Below are 21,976 nucleotides of genomic sequence, written 5' to 3'. Positions count from 1 at the left end.
CAATTTTTGCAATAGTACGTACAATGTATCTGTAAATTAAGATATGGGGAAAAAAGTATTCACTTAATTATTTGTTTATTATTCATCAATAAAAATTTTAGAATACAACTTTAATGAAAGTACCCTTAAACAAACACTAGAATTTTAGCCTGTAATTGATTTTAAAAAGAAATACATTTGATTTTGTTAAATGTTTAATTTAGTAATCTATCTCGAAAATAAAAATATAGAAAATGCATTCTAAAATAAAAAAATCTACATTATTACTATGCAGAATCTATATGAATACTAGGCCTAAGCTAATTGGTAATTGTAAGTATATAAGCTTTAATACTTGATAATACGTCAATTTAAACAAAAATTAATTATAAAAGCATTGGTTAATGACAGATAGGACAAAAATAAATCCATAGACTAAGTAAGATAGTGCTCGAATGAAAATTAAAACAAATTTTTGATCAAGGAAAAAATAAAATCAAAATTGAAAATTTAATAAAGTTTTCTGAGCAATTATTTAGGTTAACCAAAAAGCTAAACAATTTTTTATTAAAAATATTAATAGCCAATTAATATTTTGAGAAGCTTAGCCTCCTTAAAATAATTTGGTCTTTTTTACCATATATAATTACTTTTCCGTAACTAATAACTCTAATAAATATACTCACTTGTTTCGAATAGACGATTTCTATTACTAATTTAGTGAATTTTTTAATTATTTCCCCACTATTCTTAATGAGAATTCTATATTAATTAATCATTAAATTATTAACCATTTTTATACTTATTAGAATGTTTCTAATATTTTTACAAAAATAACAAAAACCTTTCAAATAAAAAAAAATATTTTATACAAGACAATTTTTAGGTTTATTTTTTATTCATCTCAAATAATTTGATTTATAAATAGTTATCTTTCATCAAAAATGAGATGTTCTCAGATTATGTAAAATAAAAATTATTATTTTTATAAATCAAAGTGATAGAAAGTAAATTTTTATAACCTTTTTTTTGCTTTTATTGGTTTAATTTGTATTATATCTAAAGGTTATTTATGATAATATTGTAAAAATCATAATTAAATAATTAAGCAAGATGTGCTTGTTTACTGACCTTTTTTTGAATAGAAAGTCAAATTAAATTAAATTAGTAAGACATGTAGCTTTTGTATATTAGATTATATTGATCTTAATCTTTTAATAAGTATTTTATTCAACTTAGTAATCAAAAAAATTTGGTAGGAATTGAGGAGCATTCACTAAGATAAATTATCTTTCTGAATATATTAATCTTAAGTATAATACTGAGCAAAGCAAAAAATCTAAATAAAAATCCTATAGGAAGCAAGTTTTAGACAACCTATTTAGATATTTCTTTTATTATTGGAAATAATCCTTTTCGGAATTAATTTATAAAGAATAATTAATTTCTGAAATTTTTAATTTTAGCTATCTCAGCTTTAAGGTGATATTATTATTTCAGTATAACTTATATTTAAATGTTTATACTGGCTCATAACTTATTATAAATCAAAGAGCTTAATTTCATAAATAAATAGATATAAATATCTTACTCCAATCAGAGCAGAAATAAAAAACAGCTTGTAAATTTTCACATAAAGATAATTATTAAATAACTGCTTCAGAGAAAATTTGTAAAAACCTGAACAATTTACTGTAATGATTATTCTTTTATGGACCTTTAGTTTAAAAATAAATAGCAAATAAGTGTGCGACACACAAATAATCTATTTAATTTGTATTTAAAATAAGCAGAATATCTTCATTTAGCATTAATTTTAGAAAGTATTGGAGGGTAACTATAAAATCTTACTTCTATTCAAAAAAATGGGCCAACAAATTAATATTTTAATAAAATAATAGTTAAACTAGCTATAGAATTGTTTATGCAATGTTTATTAAATTTTTATCGAGCAAAATTCTTACAATTAGAATAAATAAATGATATCCGCAATCATATTTATTAATGGTAGGTTATGCAAAAGCAAATTACTAGCCAGCTATTTTAAGTAAGCAATTATTTTTAAATGAATTTTTTTTGTTTCAGTATCTTAAGGGGTTCGCTTCAAAAGTAAATTAAAGGGGAAAAATACCAATCATTTTTCCTTTGCTAGTAAATATAAATAATCAAAATTTTTTCTTCTTTAATTTTTCTGATATTTACTAGTTTATCTATTTCCCCACTGAGTTGATAAATTAGAAAATTAAGAAAGTACTTACCCGATCAAAATAACTCTATTTGTATAATTATTGTATTCGGACTGCAAGTATAACTTATTCATAAAATTTTCATTTAAGGAATAATAGCGCTTTTCAAATTTGGGCTGTATTTGTTTTAGCTAAACTTAAATTACTAAAGACTTTCATTTATCTTAGAAACCAACTTACTCTTTTATAAAAAAAGGGAAAATTAATAAAAAAATATTTAGATTTAACTTGCCTTCATTTTTCATGAAGCACATGCACTACGAAAATAAATTTTGAATAAGCTGAAACTGAATATAATTGATTGATATTATAGTAATGAGTATGATTTCAGAAATTTATAATAAAATTTAATTGTACTGAATTTAACCCCAAAACAGCAAAACATAGTTAGTTATAGTTTCCAAAGTGATAAATAAGGGTAAATTTCAATTTTCTTATTAGCACTGTTGCAATAAACTTAAAAATTTATTTAAATTTTAGAGTTCTAATGTTTCAATAAGGTAAAAATGTAATATAGGTTAAAATAAGAAATTTATTTATTTTTAAGAAAGAAGGTGGTAAACCAATCTTCAAATCAAAATTTTAGTAATATTTTTTTAGAAGGTTATGATCAAATCAGACTTTTATAGGCAAATTATTTTGATTTACAGCTAATTAATTCTCTTGGCCTCTAATTTTCCTTCTTTTTAATGTTATATTTAAATTGATAGCAATATAGACCAATCTCAAAAATTATTATTAAATAGAGAAATCAATCCTTTGGAAAATAATAATAATTATTATAAAAAAAAGAAAATTAATTAAAAGAAAAAATTAATATTACCTCGAAAAAAGGTAAGAAAAACCAGCTAACAAGCAAATAAAAAACAAACAAACAAACAAAAAAAAGTTAATTAAATACTTAAACCATAAATTAATAAATCAATCTAATTTATTAACAATCAATTCTTACAAATTTCAAAAATACTAGTAAAACAAATAATTCATCTAAAGCCACTGAAACATTAAAATACCTTCTGAATTATTAAACTCTTCTCATAGTAATAAAATCAAAAACTCTAAGTATCTAATCATAATACAAATAAATAAATAAAAAATGAGTCTTTTTGAAAATATATAATACCTCAATAACTAGCAAGCACCACTTCTTGCTTCTTTAACTTCTTCTGCAGCTTCAAATACTTTAAATCCCTTGTATGACATCAGCCTCGCAGCTTCACTCTTTCCTAATATCCTTCAAGCTCAATCTTAAAATCAACAAACCCCTAACTCTGTCGCAACATCATAATTTTCAACTTCTATGGAACCTTTTGGTAGTAACATGAACAATTGTATGAATTCAAATAATTTTGCTCTCAATTAAAATTCTTCACTCTAACAAAATCCTACTCAAGGTGGTATGAGCCAAATGAATCAATCTGCTTTAATGCAGCTCGAGTATTTGCAATAAATATAGTTGATAAAATAGCAACAATAGCAATAAGATCAATAACGTGAGTAATATAAGCTTGCTTTAATTACTGAACTAATCAAACTAGAGTAACAATCTTAACAATCAACCCAAAATCCATTGTCTTAAGTATTTGGATTGAATGATTTGAGCATCTAAAACTAATTCGTTTAATAATAGTAACCAAACACTAATAACTTGCTCCTTGAACTCCTCCTCTAGTAAAACAAAAATGGTACAACACAAGTTGCATAATCATCATATTTAAATGAAGTGTAAAATTAACTTTAGTCAAAGCAAAAGACTGCTTTGTTAAATTAATCCTAATCTCCCAAAGGCAATGACAACAACTATGAATCCAGGACTTTAAGCTTCATTCCTTCTATAGCAAGTGCTTCTCCACAACTTATTGCATAAATATCTCCCTAATTAAAGAAAGAAGATGACAGTATTTGTACTCCCCAATTAAATTAGTTAAACACACAACCAATAAATTTGAAAAACAATTTTCAATAATAGAGTGAGCAGTAAGATGCTATGAACTCAGTATAAAGTAAAAATCAACAATCAAGTGAAATGAATCAAATGGATTCTAATTCTATCACTAAAACTTTAAACCAATAAAACTTCGATAACGGTGTATTTTCATCAAATTAGCAATAAATTAAATAGTCTTAAAATAGTGATGGAAATAATTAAAACCTAGACATCAATATCTTGATAAATTAATAAAATAACGATGAATAATTCGAAATTTAAAGAAAACGTCAAGAGCGTTTAATTAAAATTGAAAAATATAAGAACAAAAGAAGAAACTGGTTGCGCAAGATTTCTTACGACTGCAGAAAGAAAGTCGCTGATTCTCGTCTCCGTATTAAGGGACGTTTCATTTCTAAGAAAGACACTGAAAAAATCAAAGAACTTATAGGAGATAACTAAGAAGCATTCAATGCTAAGAAAAACCTACGTCTCGACTTTATGAACAGCAAAATGAAACTTTAAAACCTCGATCTAAACCCAGCCATCTCTAAAAATGAAATCTTGAATCAAATTGAATAGTTGCTATTAAAGAATCGTTAAATCCACACAACTCAAACTATGTAGCAAATTGTCAAGCGCATTTAAAAGAAACAATAAGTTTTCTGCTTGATTAAAAGAGGCTAAACAGAAATGATTAAATTTTCTGCTAATAATCGCTCTTCTTCTATGAATTATCAAGATGAAGAATACAGTTCTATGTGCGAAAATTCAAAAATTTCAAGTACTTAAAATTGAAATAAATTAATAAAGTTTTAGAATTGACTTTTAACTAACTAAGTAATTAGGAAAAAAACATCTAGACTTATAATTAGTTTCTAAATACCCACATTCTCAATACTAAAATAAAGACTCAATTTAATAATAACCAATAAAAACAATCTATTCTAATTATTTTTTCTTATTTTCTTGATTCTAGGACTCATGAAACGAATAAATAAATAAACAAACAAATATAAAAACCCAAACAATTATTATAATATATTTAAACTGTGTATAAACTAAATCAAGTAAGCATTAGCATAGGCAGCGCTTATGATAAACGCTAAAAAAATAACAATCACTATCCTAACTTAAATTATTCCTTTTTTCAATTTGCTTTCATTCTACAAGATTTACTAAAATTTTACTAAACACCTTTAATAACTAATCACATACGTAAGGAATTGAGTAGAGGAAAAAATATGCAACAAAAATACTAGCTAAAGCTTTTAGAAAAGAAAAAAGACTAGAGTCATAAGAATAATTGTCTTTTTCACCAAATTAAAATAGTCTTGCTTAAAAATTAAAAATACTATCAAAAATTTAATCTTAACCAAATAAATTTTAAAAAGCAAGCGAACCAAGAAACTATTTAGCTTACAAGTTGTGCAATACCGCTCACTCTACTTAGAATTACAATTTAACTTTCAACTGTAGTAACCAAATTGTTTGATATAAACAAGAAATTAGTAAAAAATAAATATATTTATATATATATATATATTATAAATTAAGAGTTATATATACATTTAAGAGTTTTTATAATCTAAATTAACTATTTATTCATATTTTAATTTGTTTTAAACTTCTAACTTTCATAATTAATAAATAAATTAATAATTTATTGTTCTATAATTGAATACAAAAAAAATTATTTTTATTTAACTTTGAAATCAACTGTTTATCAGAATATTTATTTATTTAGCAATGAACAAAATTTTCAAATTATCATCAATGAGGTGACGATTATTCAATTTTACTGAAAATATTTAAATTTAAGAAAATATAAAATAAAAATTGAATTTTCTTCTTATTAGTTTGATTTTTTTTTTTTCTATCCTAGTTAAATTTCGAAATTTTTCTTCTTCTACTTTTTTCCTAAATAAATTAAATTTTCTCAACCTAGCTAATTGTTAATATTCTTTTGTTTCTTTTAACCTGACAATTTATTTAATTCAGGTTTAAAAAAAGTCAATAATCCTATTAACATATTAGTCTTGTTTTATGTAAAATCTATCACTTCTAGTTTAAAAATACACTAAATACACTTATAGAATTTAAAGTTGTTCCTATTATGCTTTTCTCTGATTCTTTTAATGGTAGAAAAGAGAAAAATTTTCCATTTTTAAAAAACTGATTTGAAAATTTTATTTTTTTTAAAGAGAATAACAAAATAGAAAATTAAAAAGTGTGTAAAAACAAGCATTCTTAATTAAATAAAAACAATTGAATTTTCTTTCAATATTGCTTGCGAATGAGATCGTCATCTAATATTAGTAAGCATTATTTTGTAATAGTAAGATATGCTCAATACTCTGCGATTTACACTAAGATGTCACAATAATTAAAAATATATAAAAATTTATCTATAATTATGTTTTGGATAGAGTTTCAAGCGTTACAAAAAAGTAAAAAAAGGAGCTCATTAAATTACTGGACTTTAAAAATTTTAAATGTAATAGTCTATATTTGTGCAGAAAATTAAATAACTGGAGAAATTATTATGAAAAACAAATTATTTAATTTAAAAATAATTCATGCAAGCTTAGGATTGAATGAGTATATAACCTACTAACTAACCAAATATACTCATACAAATTCCTTAATTTTTAAAATCAATACACTTCGAATCAAAATTTAAATAAAATATGAAAAATTTAGTAGCATTTTTAAAAAAAGAATTAATTTTTATAATTTTTTTTGATTTTTACATTTGATTTATATTATTTATTTGTTGCATCAAAATGAGAATTATTATTATTAAACATATTTTCAACGAAAACCAAGGATATCTTTTTATTACAAACACTTGTTATTTTTGTCTGTAAAAACAATTAATCCACCTAAAATAGATGAAGGTAATATTAATAATTGTAATTTTTTAAGGCAAAATAGCAATTATTATAGACAAGCTCATCAAAAATTTATAATTTATATCTAAATTTTTGTTTACAATTAAGTTTGTTTTTACTAACAAAGTGAATGATTTTATTTAAAAAATCAATAGTTAGTTTTTTATATTAATTATTCTAATAAATTAGAAAGATTTTTCCTATCCAATAATATATAAAAGATTATTTTTAAAATTTTGATTTGGCTATTTCTCAAAAAAATTTTAAGCGAAGGTTTTTAAAAATTAGAAAATAATTTAGAACGAACGGATTTATCTGTAAAAAATTTTTGCATAAAAATATCTTTTTCAGTTATTTCAAATTATTTTTATCATAAAAGATATAAAAGATAATTTATTTCTATAACCTTATTCAATAAAATAGAAAAGATTGATCAGATTTTTTAAATAATTAGAAACAATTGAACATTCATTAATAGTTATAAGATTAAGATTGGCTATTAAAATGCTATTGAATAGGGGATGACAATAACAATTATATTATTACATTACATTTCTTTTTTTTAATTAATTCTTATTCGTTCATGCATAAGTAGAAACCAAGCTTTTTCATTTACTGTAACTTTAAAAAATCCAAAATTAAAAAGAAAAAAACCACTTCATTAAAATAGACTTATATTATAAACTTCATTTTTAAATATCAAAAATTTCAATTTCGATTGTACATTATATATTTGTTAGGCATGCTTTACTTGCACAAAAATACTAAAAAAAAATTTTTAAATTCTATTGAGTTACTATATTTTCATTGCTATTCATAAAGAAATTGAAATAAAACCTATTCCCTTTTTATTTTATCTATTCTCCGCAAAATTAGATTGAGGATCCCTCTTTTTTAATTACTTTAGAAAGTAAATTTTGAAAGCCAATTATTCTCACATTTCGATTACAAATAGTGGCATTTATAGATTCGGATTTTTACAAAGTCTACTTTAAATTTTACTCATTATTATCTGTATATGATTCATACTTGATTTATTTTTTTCTAGCTCACATAAATTTTTGAAATATTTAAGATATTCTTAGAAAAGCCGATCTAAAAGAAGCTAAAAATAAAAGATAAATTAAAATACTTGAATACAGTGCTAGTATAGAATTTGTTGCTTTTTAGCATAAGAAATAAATAAGAAAAGGGGAAAAAGAAGAAAATAACAAAGGGGGTAAAAATTAGATTCTAAATCATTTAAAGGAAATTTGTTAAAAAAAACCTAGTAATTAGAGTAACAAATAATAAAAAAATCTAATTATTTAATATTTCTAATAGAAAAGATATTTTTTTATTAAATTAAAATTTCAGTTTATGCAAATAATTTCAAATATTATTTGAAAGAGAGTTACATTAAATGAATATTTTTCAAAAACCTTTATTTTTACTTTTTCATCTTTCTATCAATTAGGTAAAAAATACTTAAATTTTAATTATAGTGGATATTATACTTTTAACCTACTCTATAGTACTTCCGTTTATAAATATTTTCTTTAATTAACAAATAAAATATGAGTTGAAATATAATTAGGAGTTACTTGCATAAAATTAATTATTCATTCTCATCATTTGAATTAGCTCTTCAAAGTTAGAAAAATATATTATTGATTGGAAACAATTTGAGCATAACGCATGCAGATTTATTTGATAGACTGAATAAATCAATATAAGATTAAGGAAAACTTTAGCATATTCAATATTCTTAATAGCAATGTCCGTATTTAGAAAAGTCATAGTAAGAAGAATATTAAATTTATCTTTTACTAAGATTAACCTTCTACTTGACTTCGTTATTCAAATTAAAATATTCTACTTTTATGTATTATTTTTACAATATTGCGTAATGAAAATTAGGTTACAGAGTTAAATTGAAAGAAAGATTGAATAAGATAAAATTTTAATAAATATATGTGCTACTATTCTGCTATTTAGCATTAAAAAAAAGAGCTAAATCCAAAAAACTATTGGTTATAAAAATTTTTCTTTTATTAATCCAAGATGGCAAATCAATTTTATAAAATAAATTGAATTTGTTTGCTAAATTTTAACTAAGAATTATTTTTTAAAAATGCATTAAAAATATAAAAACAAGCATTAGGTCATAGTTTGATTTTAAAGTATTACCAAAAAAAAATAAGAATTTTATTATTTTTAATATAACCTTTACATTTAATACCGTCCAAATTTTATAGAACAATTTTTTTAATTAAATATAATTAACAACTCAATATTTTGAATCATATAACTACAAGCCATACTGTGCTTATATTTAAATATGATCTAAGATATCTTTCATCATCTTGTATTAAGATTAGACAAATAAAATTAATTTAAATTTTTTTTTTTTTGCAAAAAAGATATGCAAATTTAAATGAATAAAAAATTTAAAATTTATTATTATATAATATAGAAAATAAATTTGGAGATATCCTTCTATTTTTCATATCTATTAATTAAGTGTTTTATATTGTTTTTGGATTTTTATAATAAAACCTATTTTTATTAAAAAAATATTCGATTTTAAAATTATTTTTTTATAAACAAACTGGTGAAAAATAAATATTTCAGAATATACTTTATAAAAATAAATTTGAGAATGAATTATATGTTATGAAAATTTAATATATTTCATTAGAGTAATTTATTTTATTATTTTTATATTTTTCATAATAGAACATTTATCTTTGTTATATATTCTCAAAAAACATTATATTTAATAATTCATTCTACTTCCCTTTACTCTTCTTCAAATTAAATCATAGTAATTAGTAATCGTCATTTATTATTACTTTATCCTTAATAAAAACTACTATTGGAATGAATATGAAGTTATACTTTCATTAAAATACTAATAAAAATATTCATATCATTTCTTTTTTCCTTATTTCATATTTATTATTGATTTGAGAATATTATTTTTAAAAATGTTAACATAAATTAATAATTAACAAAATAAAGATAATTTATAATTTTACAAATGATATGTTAAAGCTAATAAATTAACGAATTATTAATATATGAGTTTTAAAAGATATTTCACTAACTAAATTTGTTAAGATAATAAATATTTTTTTTTATTTTTTAATCTCAAAAATTCTAAGTAACAGACAAAATTTTATAATTGAATAAAATAATATTATTGATTTGTTTATTTACTAAATTGTTATGTTTTATTTTTGAATGAAAAAATAATTAAATAAAATTATAAAGTTAAAATGAATGAATGAATGAATGAATGTTATGATAAATATATAATTTTAACGAACGATGGATTTGGTGTTAGAAGAATTTGATAAATATGTTTAAAAAAATATATATATTAAATGAATGATGAATGATTGCTAACCACTTAATTATTATTTTTCGTATAGCGCAGTATACAATTATCTGAAAAATATATTAATCATTCAATTAATTAAAGAGAACTCAATTCAATACACTTATTCTAAAGATTATAACATAAGATAGTAATTTATAAAATAAAGCTAAGATGATAGGAAACAACTCTTTCAGAGAGAGAAGAGCTATTTCATAAGATAGAAATTCATATTTTAAAAATGGAGATTCATTTAATGTGAATAATCCCAACAACATTTCTTTAAATAATTACAATTAGAAAGATAATTTTGGAAATAATTTGAATCAAAACATAAAGAATTACTCCTCGAATAATGAGTATTATATGAACAACTTTGAAAACAGCCATAATAATAGCAGACTTAACAGCACTAATTATGCAAATAAATCAGGATAAAATGGTTCTTTTATGGATTAAAGCCAAGGAGGTTAAAGAAAGAAGAAAGAACCAATTAAGACTTCTTTTTAACCAACTTCATCTTTAGCAGAGGAAAACCTTGTTAAAAATTTCAACAAGCTTAACCCTAAAAATAGGATTAATGAAGAATATTTGCAAACAAACAAACCTTAGCGTATAGAGTTACCATTGTTCTTTAATACACCTATACGCTTCAACGATAATCAACTAAATACGAAAATAAAAAGCAGATCTTTAATCTAAAAGAATTATAACACAATTGGAAATATACCAGAAAGCTAATAAATGGGAATAACAAAATTAAATTATAGTTTTAATTAATTTAGTCAGTTTAATATGGATCAGAGCTCATTTGCTAAAAATCCTATTGAGGTAATTAATTTTTTATAAATATTTTTTAGTTAGGTTTTCATTTCATAAAAGTTGCGATAAAATTTAGTTTACAAATTAATATTTTTAGAAGATTTTAAATACATGGTAAATAATTATTTTGTGAGATTTCGGCTTAATAGTCTAGTGTTACATTCCGCTCATACATATAAGATGAATATATGAGTTTTAGATTTTCATAATTAAATTGATATGTTTAGTGTTATTAACGAAATGGTTGATTGATATTTTATCTGAAGCAAATTAGGGGTTTTTGAATTTACTATCTTAGTAGTGCTAAAACCACGAATTTAATTCATATAAATTTTTATTAAAAATCTATGGATGGATTGTAATAACATTCACTATTTTACAAAGGTTTTAATCAATTGCAAATTTTTTTTTACCAACTAAATTCAATTGAAATAAGAGTAATTTAAGCTTATTTTATACATAATTTGATTATAAAATTTTAATTTTCTTTCCTTACAGAAAAAACAAAACTAAGATGAGTCGTATTTAATTACTTGAAAACCCTAACTAATATTCGTTGATCCAATATATGACGACTTCATCAACATTTCTAACAAATTAAACTTGAATGATATTTTTTTATTACAGTCTGAAGAAGTGTAAAAATAAACAATCGCTGAAAAGCATATTTACTTAAGATCCTTGAGGAGAAGAAAAGACTATGAAATGCTAGCTTTTGCTTGTAAACGAGCTGGAAAACCTAGAGATGAAGGAAGATCGTACTATAGTATTGGCGTATTAAATGATAATATTGGTAAATATAAAGTTGCAATAAAAAGCTATGAAAAATTCTTATAAATCTGCCAAAATATTGGAGATCAGCATGGAGAAGCTCTAGCCTACAACTGTTTAGGAGTAGACTACCAAATGATTGGATAATAGGAAAAGGATAACTAATTTTATGAAAAAGCTATACAATATCATAAATAACATGAAAATATAGCAGATGTGAATGGGAAATTTTTAGCTTGTATTAATTTGGGATTGTGTTATGATGCAATAAATCTTAGAAAACAAGCTCTTTCATATTATTAGCAAGCTTTACGTCACAGTGTTAAAATGTCGAATTTAGCAAGTTAAACTATAGCTATTGGTAATATTGGAAGAATAGGCATGCCAGGATTGTTGGATAATAAGGAGAAAATGACTGTTTTTATTGACAAATATATAAAACTCACATAAGATATGAAAGATGAAAATGGTGAACTAAAGGCTTAATTAAAAATGGGATAAGTTACATCAATGATAGGAAATTTCGAGTAAGGTAAATAAAGTTTCTTACGTGCTCTTTAGTTGGCTGAGCAAAAATAAGAATTAGACAAATTGCAAGAAGCAAAGTGTGGATTTGCTGTAGCAAGTGCTGAAATTTAAATGTAGTCATATCTTCATAGCTATGCTCAAAAAATGTAATCAATATAAGAATCGAATGAATTAGATTAAGAATAGCGTTAAAATACAGATGGATCTTATCATGGATTTTCTTATAAATGATAAACTATATAAATAATTATATATGCATAAATAATGTCTATTAATAATCTATAAAATTTAAAAATGTAAAACTAGTTTATTAATACAATTTAATAGAATTTGTTATTAGGTAAGCAAATTCCTGGCAAAATGAACATCAGATTATTGCTTATTTTCTATTTTCAAAATTAATCACAAATTTTTTTGTTTCTATTACATATTAGATAGAATAATTTGTATCCTTTTTATATCTTGTTCTAAAAATATTATAATTATACTATTTAGATTGAAATTTGATTTAAATACCTATTTACACTTATGCTTGCTCAATTGTTAATTTATCTACTGTCATACAAATACTATTTATTTAAACATTTGTCCATATTTTTTTATTTGCCTACCTAATTGTCGAGATAATTTAAAGCTTATTTTCAATACATTTTTACTGAGTTAAAAATTTAGTAAATAATCATGCAAATCGATACCTAACTTGCTATTAATATTACTATATTTATTTATTTAATTACAGCTAATTTATATTACGAAAATCGAGAGATTTATATCTAGAAGAACACGCATTAAGCTAAAATTTATTTAATTCAGATGTAAAGCATGTAAAAATATCCATTTAGAACTATTATCCATGATTTATTTACAAAAGTAGTTATTTGTAAATTTTTGATTTTGAAAACTTAAATTTTGATTAAAGTTACACTTGTTTGTTTGTTAAGAAAAGATATTTTATTTTTTGCTGATATGATACAATATTTAAAATCACTAGAAGAGTATTTAGCTTTTATAAACTTTGAAAAACGCATGTTACTAATATAATTATCATCATACTCAATACTAAAGTTTTAAATTACATTTATTTAGCTTCTAAATAAATTAATTTTTAGAAGAGCTAATTTGAAAAACCAATTAATTAGTATTTATTTATATATATATCTATCTATTATTTTATCAAATTATCTATGATATTTTAAGAAAATAAATGATATAAAATCTATTTTAAATTAATATAAAAAAACAATATTTAATTCCAAAATTTCCTCTGTTCAGCTTTTTATTGACATAAAAACAATATTGGCTTTAAAAAATTAAAAATTTTAATAGAATATGTATATTTTTACAAAAAGATAGTTTTGAACAAACAATTAGCTTGCTCAAAACAAAGAGAAAAAATATAAGAATTTAAAATAAAGTAAGGTAAGATAATTTTTATGGCTATTATTATTTTTTAATAAGGAAAAATTAATTGCCTATATCTAGATAAATTTTTTTCAATTGATCAGTGAATTTTATCAAATATATGTAATTTAAAATATTCTTTGAAAAACTTTACTGAGCTAAAAGCAAATAATTCATTTGTTGCCTTCAAGATGAGTAACTTAAAATTTGTTTAGAAATTAAATAAATAAAAGAAATGAAAAAACCAATCAAATTAATTTATTAATATTTAACAATTTAGCTTTAAATAAAAATCCTACATAAGACAGACATACAAAATAATAAGAAAAAGTATTATAATTCTTAAATTGTAATTAAGAAATAAATTATCTATAAATATTACTTTGTTTTCAAATAGATATAATCAAAATTTTATTGATCCTCTTTATTTACAATTAAATTTGATATTTATTAAATTTACCTTTTCTCCAATCAATTTTTATTAATTTTTTAAACCATTAAAAAATTATACACTCGAATATGAACTGATATATAAATTTTATAATATCCATTAATATTTTTTCATATTACTACTTATCAAATTCGCTTTTTTATATTATTTAATATATCAGAAAATAAACATAACTATATGAGATATCTTTACACTAAATATTTATATTTGATAACCCACAAACTAGCACTCATTCACATACCTCCCTACCAGGTAAACAAAAATTGAGGTTTCTATTAAAATAAATAATTTGTTAAGCTAAAATATGCAGAAAATACTAAAATTAAAAGTTGTAACTAAGTATCTTGTTAAAAAAGTCCAATTTATGAAAATAATTCATTTATTAAGCGAATTGAACAAAAATTAACCAATAAATTTTCATTTTATATGCAAAAAATAAGCCCAGTTTAATACTCTTTATTGTGAATTTAGAGAGTATAAAAAGTAAATATGTTGAAAAAACTATTAATTTACAAAAATTATTAGTAAAATAAAAATGAAATTTTTTTTTTTTGGATTACAAGTTTTTATTAAGAAAAATCTTTATATTTTAAAAAATTTTGGTACACTAGATTTAAGAATTTTCGTTCAAAGAATAATAATTGTAGTGGATAACGTAAAACAATAAAAAATTATCTGCTTTAATATTTCGATAATTAAAATTTTTTATAAATGATGAGTAAATAGTTTATTTTTTTTAGGTGTTTTTGAAATTCACATTCACATTTGTAACATAATTAATAATTAACTAGAATAATATTCTTAGGACTTAAATTTTTTGAGAAAGTAGTAAGTATTATAATTATTTATTTAAATAAAATTGAGAAGGTCTATATATGAGATTAAAAAATTTTATGGAGAGAAAATAAAGAAATATGAATAGTATCGGTGGATACCAAAATAAAAATAATAGTATATCTTTTTTTCAAAATAAAGATTAAAGTAACTCTTTCAATATTTTTCCACTATAATGTATAGAAATATCTTTCTAGCCATAAAATAAGTACAAATTTAAACCACTATTATAATCAAATTACCATAAAAATTGAATAATTATATTTTCAAGCCAGCCCTATAGTAAATTTTATAAAAGAAATATCTTTATAACAAAAGTAAAAATAATAATTTAATTTCTAAATTGAATAAGGAAAAATACATTTACTTTAAAAATGTAACAAATTTCTTTCAAATTTTATTTAATTTTTTTAATGCTCACTTTCCCTTATTAATAACTTTACAAATATTAAAGTAAATTGAAATAATCTTAAAAAATCTAAGCTTACCCTATACACACAAAACAAAGCACTATCATCTAATTTCGCTTTCAAACCTAATATAGTATAGTCCTTACACTTTTTTGGGAAGATACATCAAGATAATCTTAAATCAAAACGACAAATACTACTCACTACATAATAAATAGCTTTTTTACAAAACAATTTTATTTTAATAGTTTTTTCAATAAAATAATATCTAAAATTATTAATGGCACAATAATAAAAAAGTAATGTTTTTTGGTTAAAACCTAACCAAATTTAAAAGTATTGATTTTTTTTTGTAAATAAAAACTGAATAATATTTCTTATATGATAAAAAGACAAAAATAAAAATCATTGATTCTATTGATGATATTTAAAATAGAAATATTATATATACCTATATTAATATTTGAAAGATATCTTTGTGAGAAAAAATAAAATGTTAGCTTATATTTAGCAAACAAAGAATAAAATATAATATATTAAAAGTAAAAAGTTAAATAAAATCATATGACACAAACAAAATAATGAAAGAATAAATAAAATTTTCAATTATGCAATATTAATTAAAAAGTAAACATAAAAATGAAGATTAAGTGACTTACAAAAATAAATATGAGATAATGTGTTAGTTAGTTAGTGTCTTTATAAAAATTTTAATTCAAATTTATAAATCACTTTGTAGTACTTTAAATTTGATTAAGGTAAGGGTCTTTCAGATTAGCAAATATAAAAAATAATAGGATACGCTCGTTCATTCATATTTAATCAAAACTATAATTTAGAACAGTTCTACCAGATAGCTTTACTATTTTAACGCATTCCTAACGCAAGAAGTCAGAAAACACTTCTAGTATATCAATATTTGTAATCTTATTTATTTTTCTATTTTGTTTTATATATTAGTAGTAAATAAATTAGTATTTGTATCCATTCACAAAATTACTAAATTTGTATATTTGTTACTTGTTTTAACAAATATCTTTTAAAGAGAGTAAGTATTATTAAATTACGACGTATCACCGCAATTAATTATCAAAAGTATTTCCTAGTGGTATAGTGTACATTTACTAATAATTATATGCATAAGAGTTTAGATAAATAACAGAATCGCTACTTTTTTTGTTGTTAAGAATAATACATACAAAATTAAATATGTGTTGTTGAATATTTATAAAATTATTCGTGAGAGCTTTTTTCTTTAAATGAGAGACTATTGCAATCAAAAACAAAAAAATATTAAAGATAAGTGAAAAGCATTAAAAATCAGATTTTTTATTTTAATAGTGTGCAGTAATATCACACTATTTCTAAATTCATCCAATCCTTGAAAAATATTTACATCAAAATGATTTAATTATAGAGAGAATATTAAAATATTCTACACAAAATCAAACAAATTGCTACGAACCTTTTGTTATTTTAAGGGAATTTATTTCAAATTTGATGAATTTTTGTCAGTATTCAAAAATCATACTAAATAGTAAATTAATAATTTACAATTATGAATTATTAAAGAAAAATACCAATTTAAATTAAAAAATTTAACATTTCACAAAGTAAAATAGGTTATTTTAATTTTAAATTTAGCACAATTAACTTTAAATCTCTCAAAGTTAATATAAATTTGTTTGTCTTCTTTCTTGAAAATGTAAGATAAAATAAAAAAATTCTCTTCATTCAAAAATAAATTTAGCAGTAGTACATAATAAATACCCTGTAGTTTAATTTTAATCTTATAGTTCTAAAATGCTGACTAACTTAAAATATCCTAGTAATAATAAAATCTTCTTTCTAAAAATTCATTTGGTAATATTATCATGAAAAAAAAAAATACTTTTTGTTTGCTAATTTTAAATTATTTAGAATATTTTTGGATTTTATTTTAATTAATTAGTAATATCATTCATTGCATATTGCATACTTTTTTCAAAATTTTCTTTTGCCTTTCATAATTTAAATAAATTGAAAAAGTAAAAAATATTTTGAAAGAGTTTATCAAAATAATAAAAATTATATATTTTTTTTTGTTGTTGTTGTAAATATTTATTATAATTTTTTAATTTATTTTTGAAAAAGTTAGAAATGAAAATATAAAATTAGAAATTAATCTCAATTTTATTAATTTATTAAATTTTTATTTATTTATTTGCTTATTTATTATTTGATACTTTTATTTATTTTTAGATTTTCTACTTTTAAATAGAATAAAAAATATTTTTTTTATTTAAAGTCAATAAGATCTTTTTAGAATTAATATATTATAAATTCAATGTTATATAAAGAGTACTATTATACAAAAGAATAGTTTTATAATTAATAAATTTCAATTAACCAGTATCTTTATTCATTACAAAAAAAATATTGATTTTTGTCTATTGACTTCAAAATTAATTTGTTGAATTTAAAAATATATCTAACAAAATTATCTTCTTACATTTAATTGAATTAACACTTTTATTCATCAATAAAAAATCAGTGTACTTGCTTTTTAGTCATCCACTCCTCCCAAGAGCCATCATAAATTCTTGAATTATAATTTTTTTTATTTGCAGCACACACTAATTCACAAGCGAAGTTAGCAACTGTTGCTTACAGACCTCTTCTACATGTGTGAATTATTGTTTTATCATAATCAACTTTATATTACTTGTGGATTTTTTGTAAATCATTTATATCTTTAAATCTACCATCCTCTTAAATTAGCTCTTACATCACAGGTATATGAATCCAATTAGGCTCAGTACCTTCGCTATATTAAACGACACGTCTTGAATCATAAATTTAAAATTCATTTTATTACAAATATTCATTATTAACTTTGCACATTTCATTATAATCTATAACTTTAGACTTGTCTAATATATATTCAAAATTTTTAGCTTCTCTCTCTGATATATTAGTTGAATGCTAAGTAAAACCTTTTTCTAATGGTAGCCCTAAGTACTTCCATCTCCTCAATCCACCGTTTAAATAGTATAAATTAGTATGCCCAAATGAATTAAGCTACCAATGTAAACGAGTTGAAACCATAATAGTTTCATCATAAATGACTAATTTATCAAATTTTCCTATGTCAGCGTGCTACATATAGATAGAAAACTACTCATTAGTTGGAGCCATCATCTTATAAGAAGATGTTAAATCAGATATATCATGCATGTTAATAAAGAATGCACCCTTAATGTGCCCATGAACTAAAAAATTTGTTACTTCTCTTAAATAGTTTGCTCTATTATCAGACAAGTAGGGATGTAAAATTTTAAAACCTGGTTTATTTCCTTCGACCAAGATGTCGTGGAGTTCTTCGCATTCTATCATTCTAAAATTACTCCTTAAGTATGTAAATACTAATTGCTAGGTAAATTTAGAAGAAAGATTAGTACTCTTAAGCGCTTATTTTCTTAATTTAAACATATTTTTTAGCTATATCTACTTTCAATAATTAAATTAAAAATTTATTTTAATAAAAAGTAATAATCGTTCTTTTATAGCCTACTAACGAAAAAAAATAAGATAATATAAATTTAATTTCAAAAGTGTAATTTATTAACTTAAGCAATTTTGTTAAAATTATATTTAAGTATTTTATTAAAAAATGAATATTTTTATTTCTAAAAATTGTGGTATTCTAGACTACACGTTTATCATTATTCAGTTAAGCAATTATTACCTTATTAATTTTTAATTCTAAATATTCATCTAATTTTATTAATATTTATCATTTTTAACCTTATTAATAAAATTATAAATACAAATAGAAGCATTATAAATTATTTTTTCTACTATTTTGATTAATTGATAAAATATAAATTAACAATCTGATTTAATATCAGTGAAATATTCAAAACCCATTAATGAATGAATGCATTTAGAACCTTTATTATATAAAAAGATACTGTCTGTCTTATTAATTAAAATTGAAATCTAGATTTGTATTTATTTTAAAGAGTTATAAAAAGATCGAATAATATCAATATCTTTAATATATCAATAAAAAAATACTAATCATTTAATGCAAAAACTCATTTGAATTAGACTTTTTAAAGTGTTACTTTCTCTATTTAGTTGAGTGAGTTATGGAGCATTATAAAATTTAAGATCTACGATAGGAATAAATAAAAAATTCCATTTAAAATAATCAAGTCATCAAAATTATTGATTTAAAAATTATTTTTTTAAAGATATTACTTCTAAAATTAGTAAGAATTTATATTTTATTCTACAAATTTTTAAATATTAATTTAAATTAACTTCTTTTATCTTATGACAATTTAAATCTATTTATATTTTAAGTATTTTTTATATGTTGGCTTAAAGGTTAGAAATATGAATTAAATATTTAAATGTAAAATACAATTATATACAATAAATTATTTTTTATATTATTTTGATTGTTAACTACAATATTAATTCATCTTTTTAAAAAATAAATTAATGCATTTAGGAGTACTATTATAAAAAAAGATACTGTATAAATAATTGAAAATCGAAATCCAGATTAGCATTCGTTTGAAAGAGTTAATAAAAGAGCAAATACCATAGAAATCTATAAAATTGATTAGGCTATAAAAGAATATTTATTCACTAATGTAACAATTTTGTTAGAATATGCTTATTTCTACTCAATTAAACTCTGCGAGGTATTACTTCCTCTTATTGGTTTAGTAAGTTAGGCAGTATTATAAAATTTAAGACTTATAATTGGGATAAATAATACCAAAAAAATTCCATTTAAAATAATGAAGTCACTAAATTTAGCGCATTTATTACTTCTGTAATCTTAATAGCCTACTAGCAAACTACTTAATCCAAAAACTATTGTGTATATTAACCTACTAGAATTCTTATACTTCTTGTCTTATAAAATATTTAAGACTTTTTCTTTCATCATTTTTTTTTATAATAATTAATTGCTTTTATATAATAATTTGCTTAATTAAATTAAAAATAGTGTTTAGTATTTATAAATAATATATAGTTTGAGTACTAATCAGCTAAAACCAATAAAGCATCAAATAAATAAATTTAATATTTAAGTAATGTTTGAGAAATATGTTAACAAATTATTTCAAAAATAATTATTCATAAGACTATATAAATTTTAAAAAATGCAATATTGATTACTGCAAATTATAAAAAATAAATAACTTTTTAAATATTTTTTCATAATTTTTTAGCTTGCTTGTACTTTTCCTTAACTTCTTGAATTTAAATAAACGCCATTAATGCAAAAAGAAGTCCAAAGATTATATATATTCCCATTACTATTCCATGCATCCTATTTACAGATGAAAGGGATCTACAAATATCTTAATTTGCTTAGAAAGCAAATAACAAATTATGAATGGAAAAAATGAAATTCAATACTTAAAATGTATATTTTAACTTTGTTATTTATTTTTTAAATTTGCTTAGCAAAGACTCCGTTTCAACAAACATCAAGACGTATTGCAAAAGGTATAAATAACTCTACATTTTAGTATAAAAGTATAAATCTAAGCATATCTCGTTTACGTAGTCCCTATGAATATATATAAGGTACTGTAGTAGGCATCCCCAAATTAGACTTAGCCATTTATTTGAAAATCCTATTAAATTTTTTAGGATATTTTTTGGCTAAATTAATTGTTGACTTACTAATATTTACTAATCCATTTATTTTACACAAACTCTTTCTAAAGATATTTATTGCTTTTTCAATTATAGCTAATAAATTAAATATTACGTTTGAATTATTTAAAATTTTCTTTTAATTTTAAAATTAAATTTACAATAAAAAATGGTTTAAGAGATTTGTTAAAACAAACTGATAAATTTAGTTAATAATTTTCATAATATAATTTTAATGACTAAAGTGAGGAGTTTGCAAACAATATTTTAATTAAAATATTTATTTCTAATTTTAATTTGATTTATTCAATTATTTAGAAATTAAATAATATTAAAAATGTAGTTTTTTAATAAGGAAATCCAAAAAAGATGAGTGTAAAATGCTGAATTAAGCAAGAAAATATAAAGAATAAATTACATAATAAAACTAATTTTATTATAAATATTGAATAAATGTAAATTAATTAAAAATTACATTATTTTTATTATATTTATAATAAAAAATCTTATGTAATTTTATACAGTGTTCAGAATTGTATCTTTTTATCAATAATATTACCTTTTAATAGATAAAATGGCTTAATATTTTCCTCATTTGGTATCGAAAGCTATTAAGATATATAATCTAGTTTACCATTTAACTACATTTAAACAATTTATATATTTATTATTTTATCTTAATAAA

The 21,976-nt window shown here is 21.1% G+C and overlaps 4 protein-coding genes across 4 annotated transcripts; 2 read left to right on the top strand and 2 right to left on the bottom strand. All coding sequences in view use genetic code 6, as the record gives it.

Annotated features, from left to right (window-relative positions):
• Window positions 1-3,321: 3,321 nt before the first annotated feature.
• Window positions 3,322-4,950, top strand: TTHERM_00920780 (CCT motif protein; the record flags this gene model as incomplete). The annotated part of the gene is made up of 1 exon (XM_001027872.1): window positions 3,322-4,950. The coding sequence occupies one exon, from the start codon at window positions 3,322-3,324 to the stop codon at window positions 4,948-4,950; it is 1,629 nt and encodes a 542-aa protein (XP_001027872.1).
• Window positions 4,951-10,581: 5,631 nt separating this feature from the next.
• Window positions 10,582-12,759, top strand: TTHERM_00920770 (tetratricopeptide repeat protein; the record flags this gene model as incomplete). The annotated part of the gene is made up of 2 exons (XM_001027871.3): window positions 10,582-11,238; window positions 11,857-12,759. 2 exons carry the CDS (start codon window positions 10,582-10,584, stop codon window positions 12,757-12,759), a joined length of 1,560 nt encoding a protein of 519 aa, XP_001027871.1.
• A 5,394-nt stretch (window positions 12,760-18,153) lies between these two features.
• On the bottom strand, window positions 18,154-19,095 carry TTHERM_00920760 (rhodanese-like domain protein; the record flags this gene model as incomplete). Its single annotated transcript, XM_001027870.2, has 1 exon — window positions 18,154-19,095. One exon carries the CDS (start codon window positions 19,093-19,095, stop codon window positions 18,154-18,156), a length of 942 nt encoding a protein of 313 aa, XP_001027870.2.
• Window positions 19,096-21,109: 2,014 nt separating this feature from the next.
• TTHERM_000920759 (transmembrane protein, putative) lies at window positions 21,110-21,928 on the bottom strand (the record flags this gene model as incomplete). Its single annotated transcript, XM_012801037.1, has 1 exon — window positions 21,110-21,928. One exon carries the CDS (start codon window positions 21,926-21,928, stop codon window positions 21,110-21,112), a length of 819 nt encoding a protein of 272 aa, XP_012656491.1.
• Between the last annotated feature and the right edge of the window lie 48 nt (window positions 21,929-21,976).

This window comes from Tetrahymena thermophila (assembly GCF_000189635.1).
Source record: "Tetrahymena thermophila SB210 genomic scaffold scf_8253817, whole genome shotgun sequence".
Taxonomy (NCBI): Eukaryota; Ciliophora; class Oligohymenophorea; order Hymenostomatida; family Tetrahymenidae; genus Tetrahymena; species Tetrahymena thermophila.
This window is presented reverse-complemented; position numbering and strand designations above follow the sequence as displayed.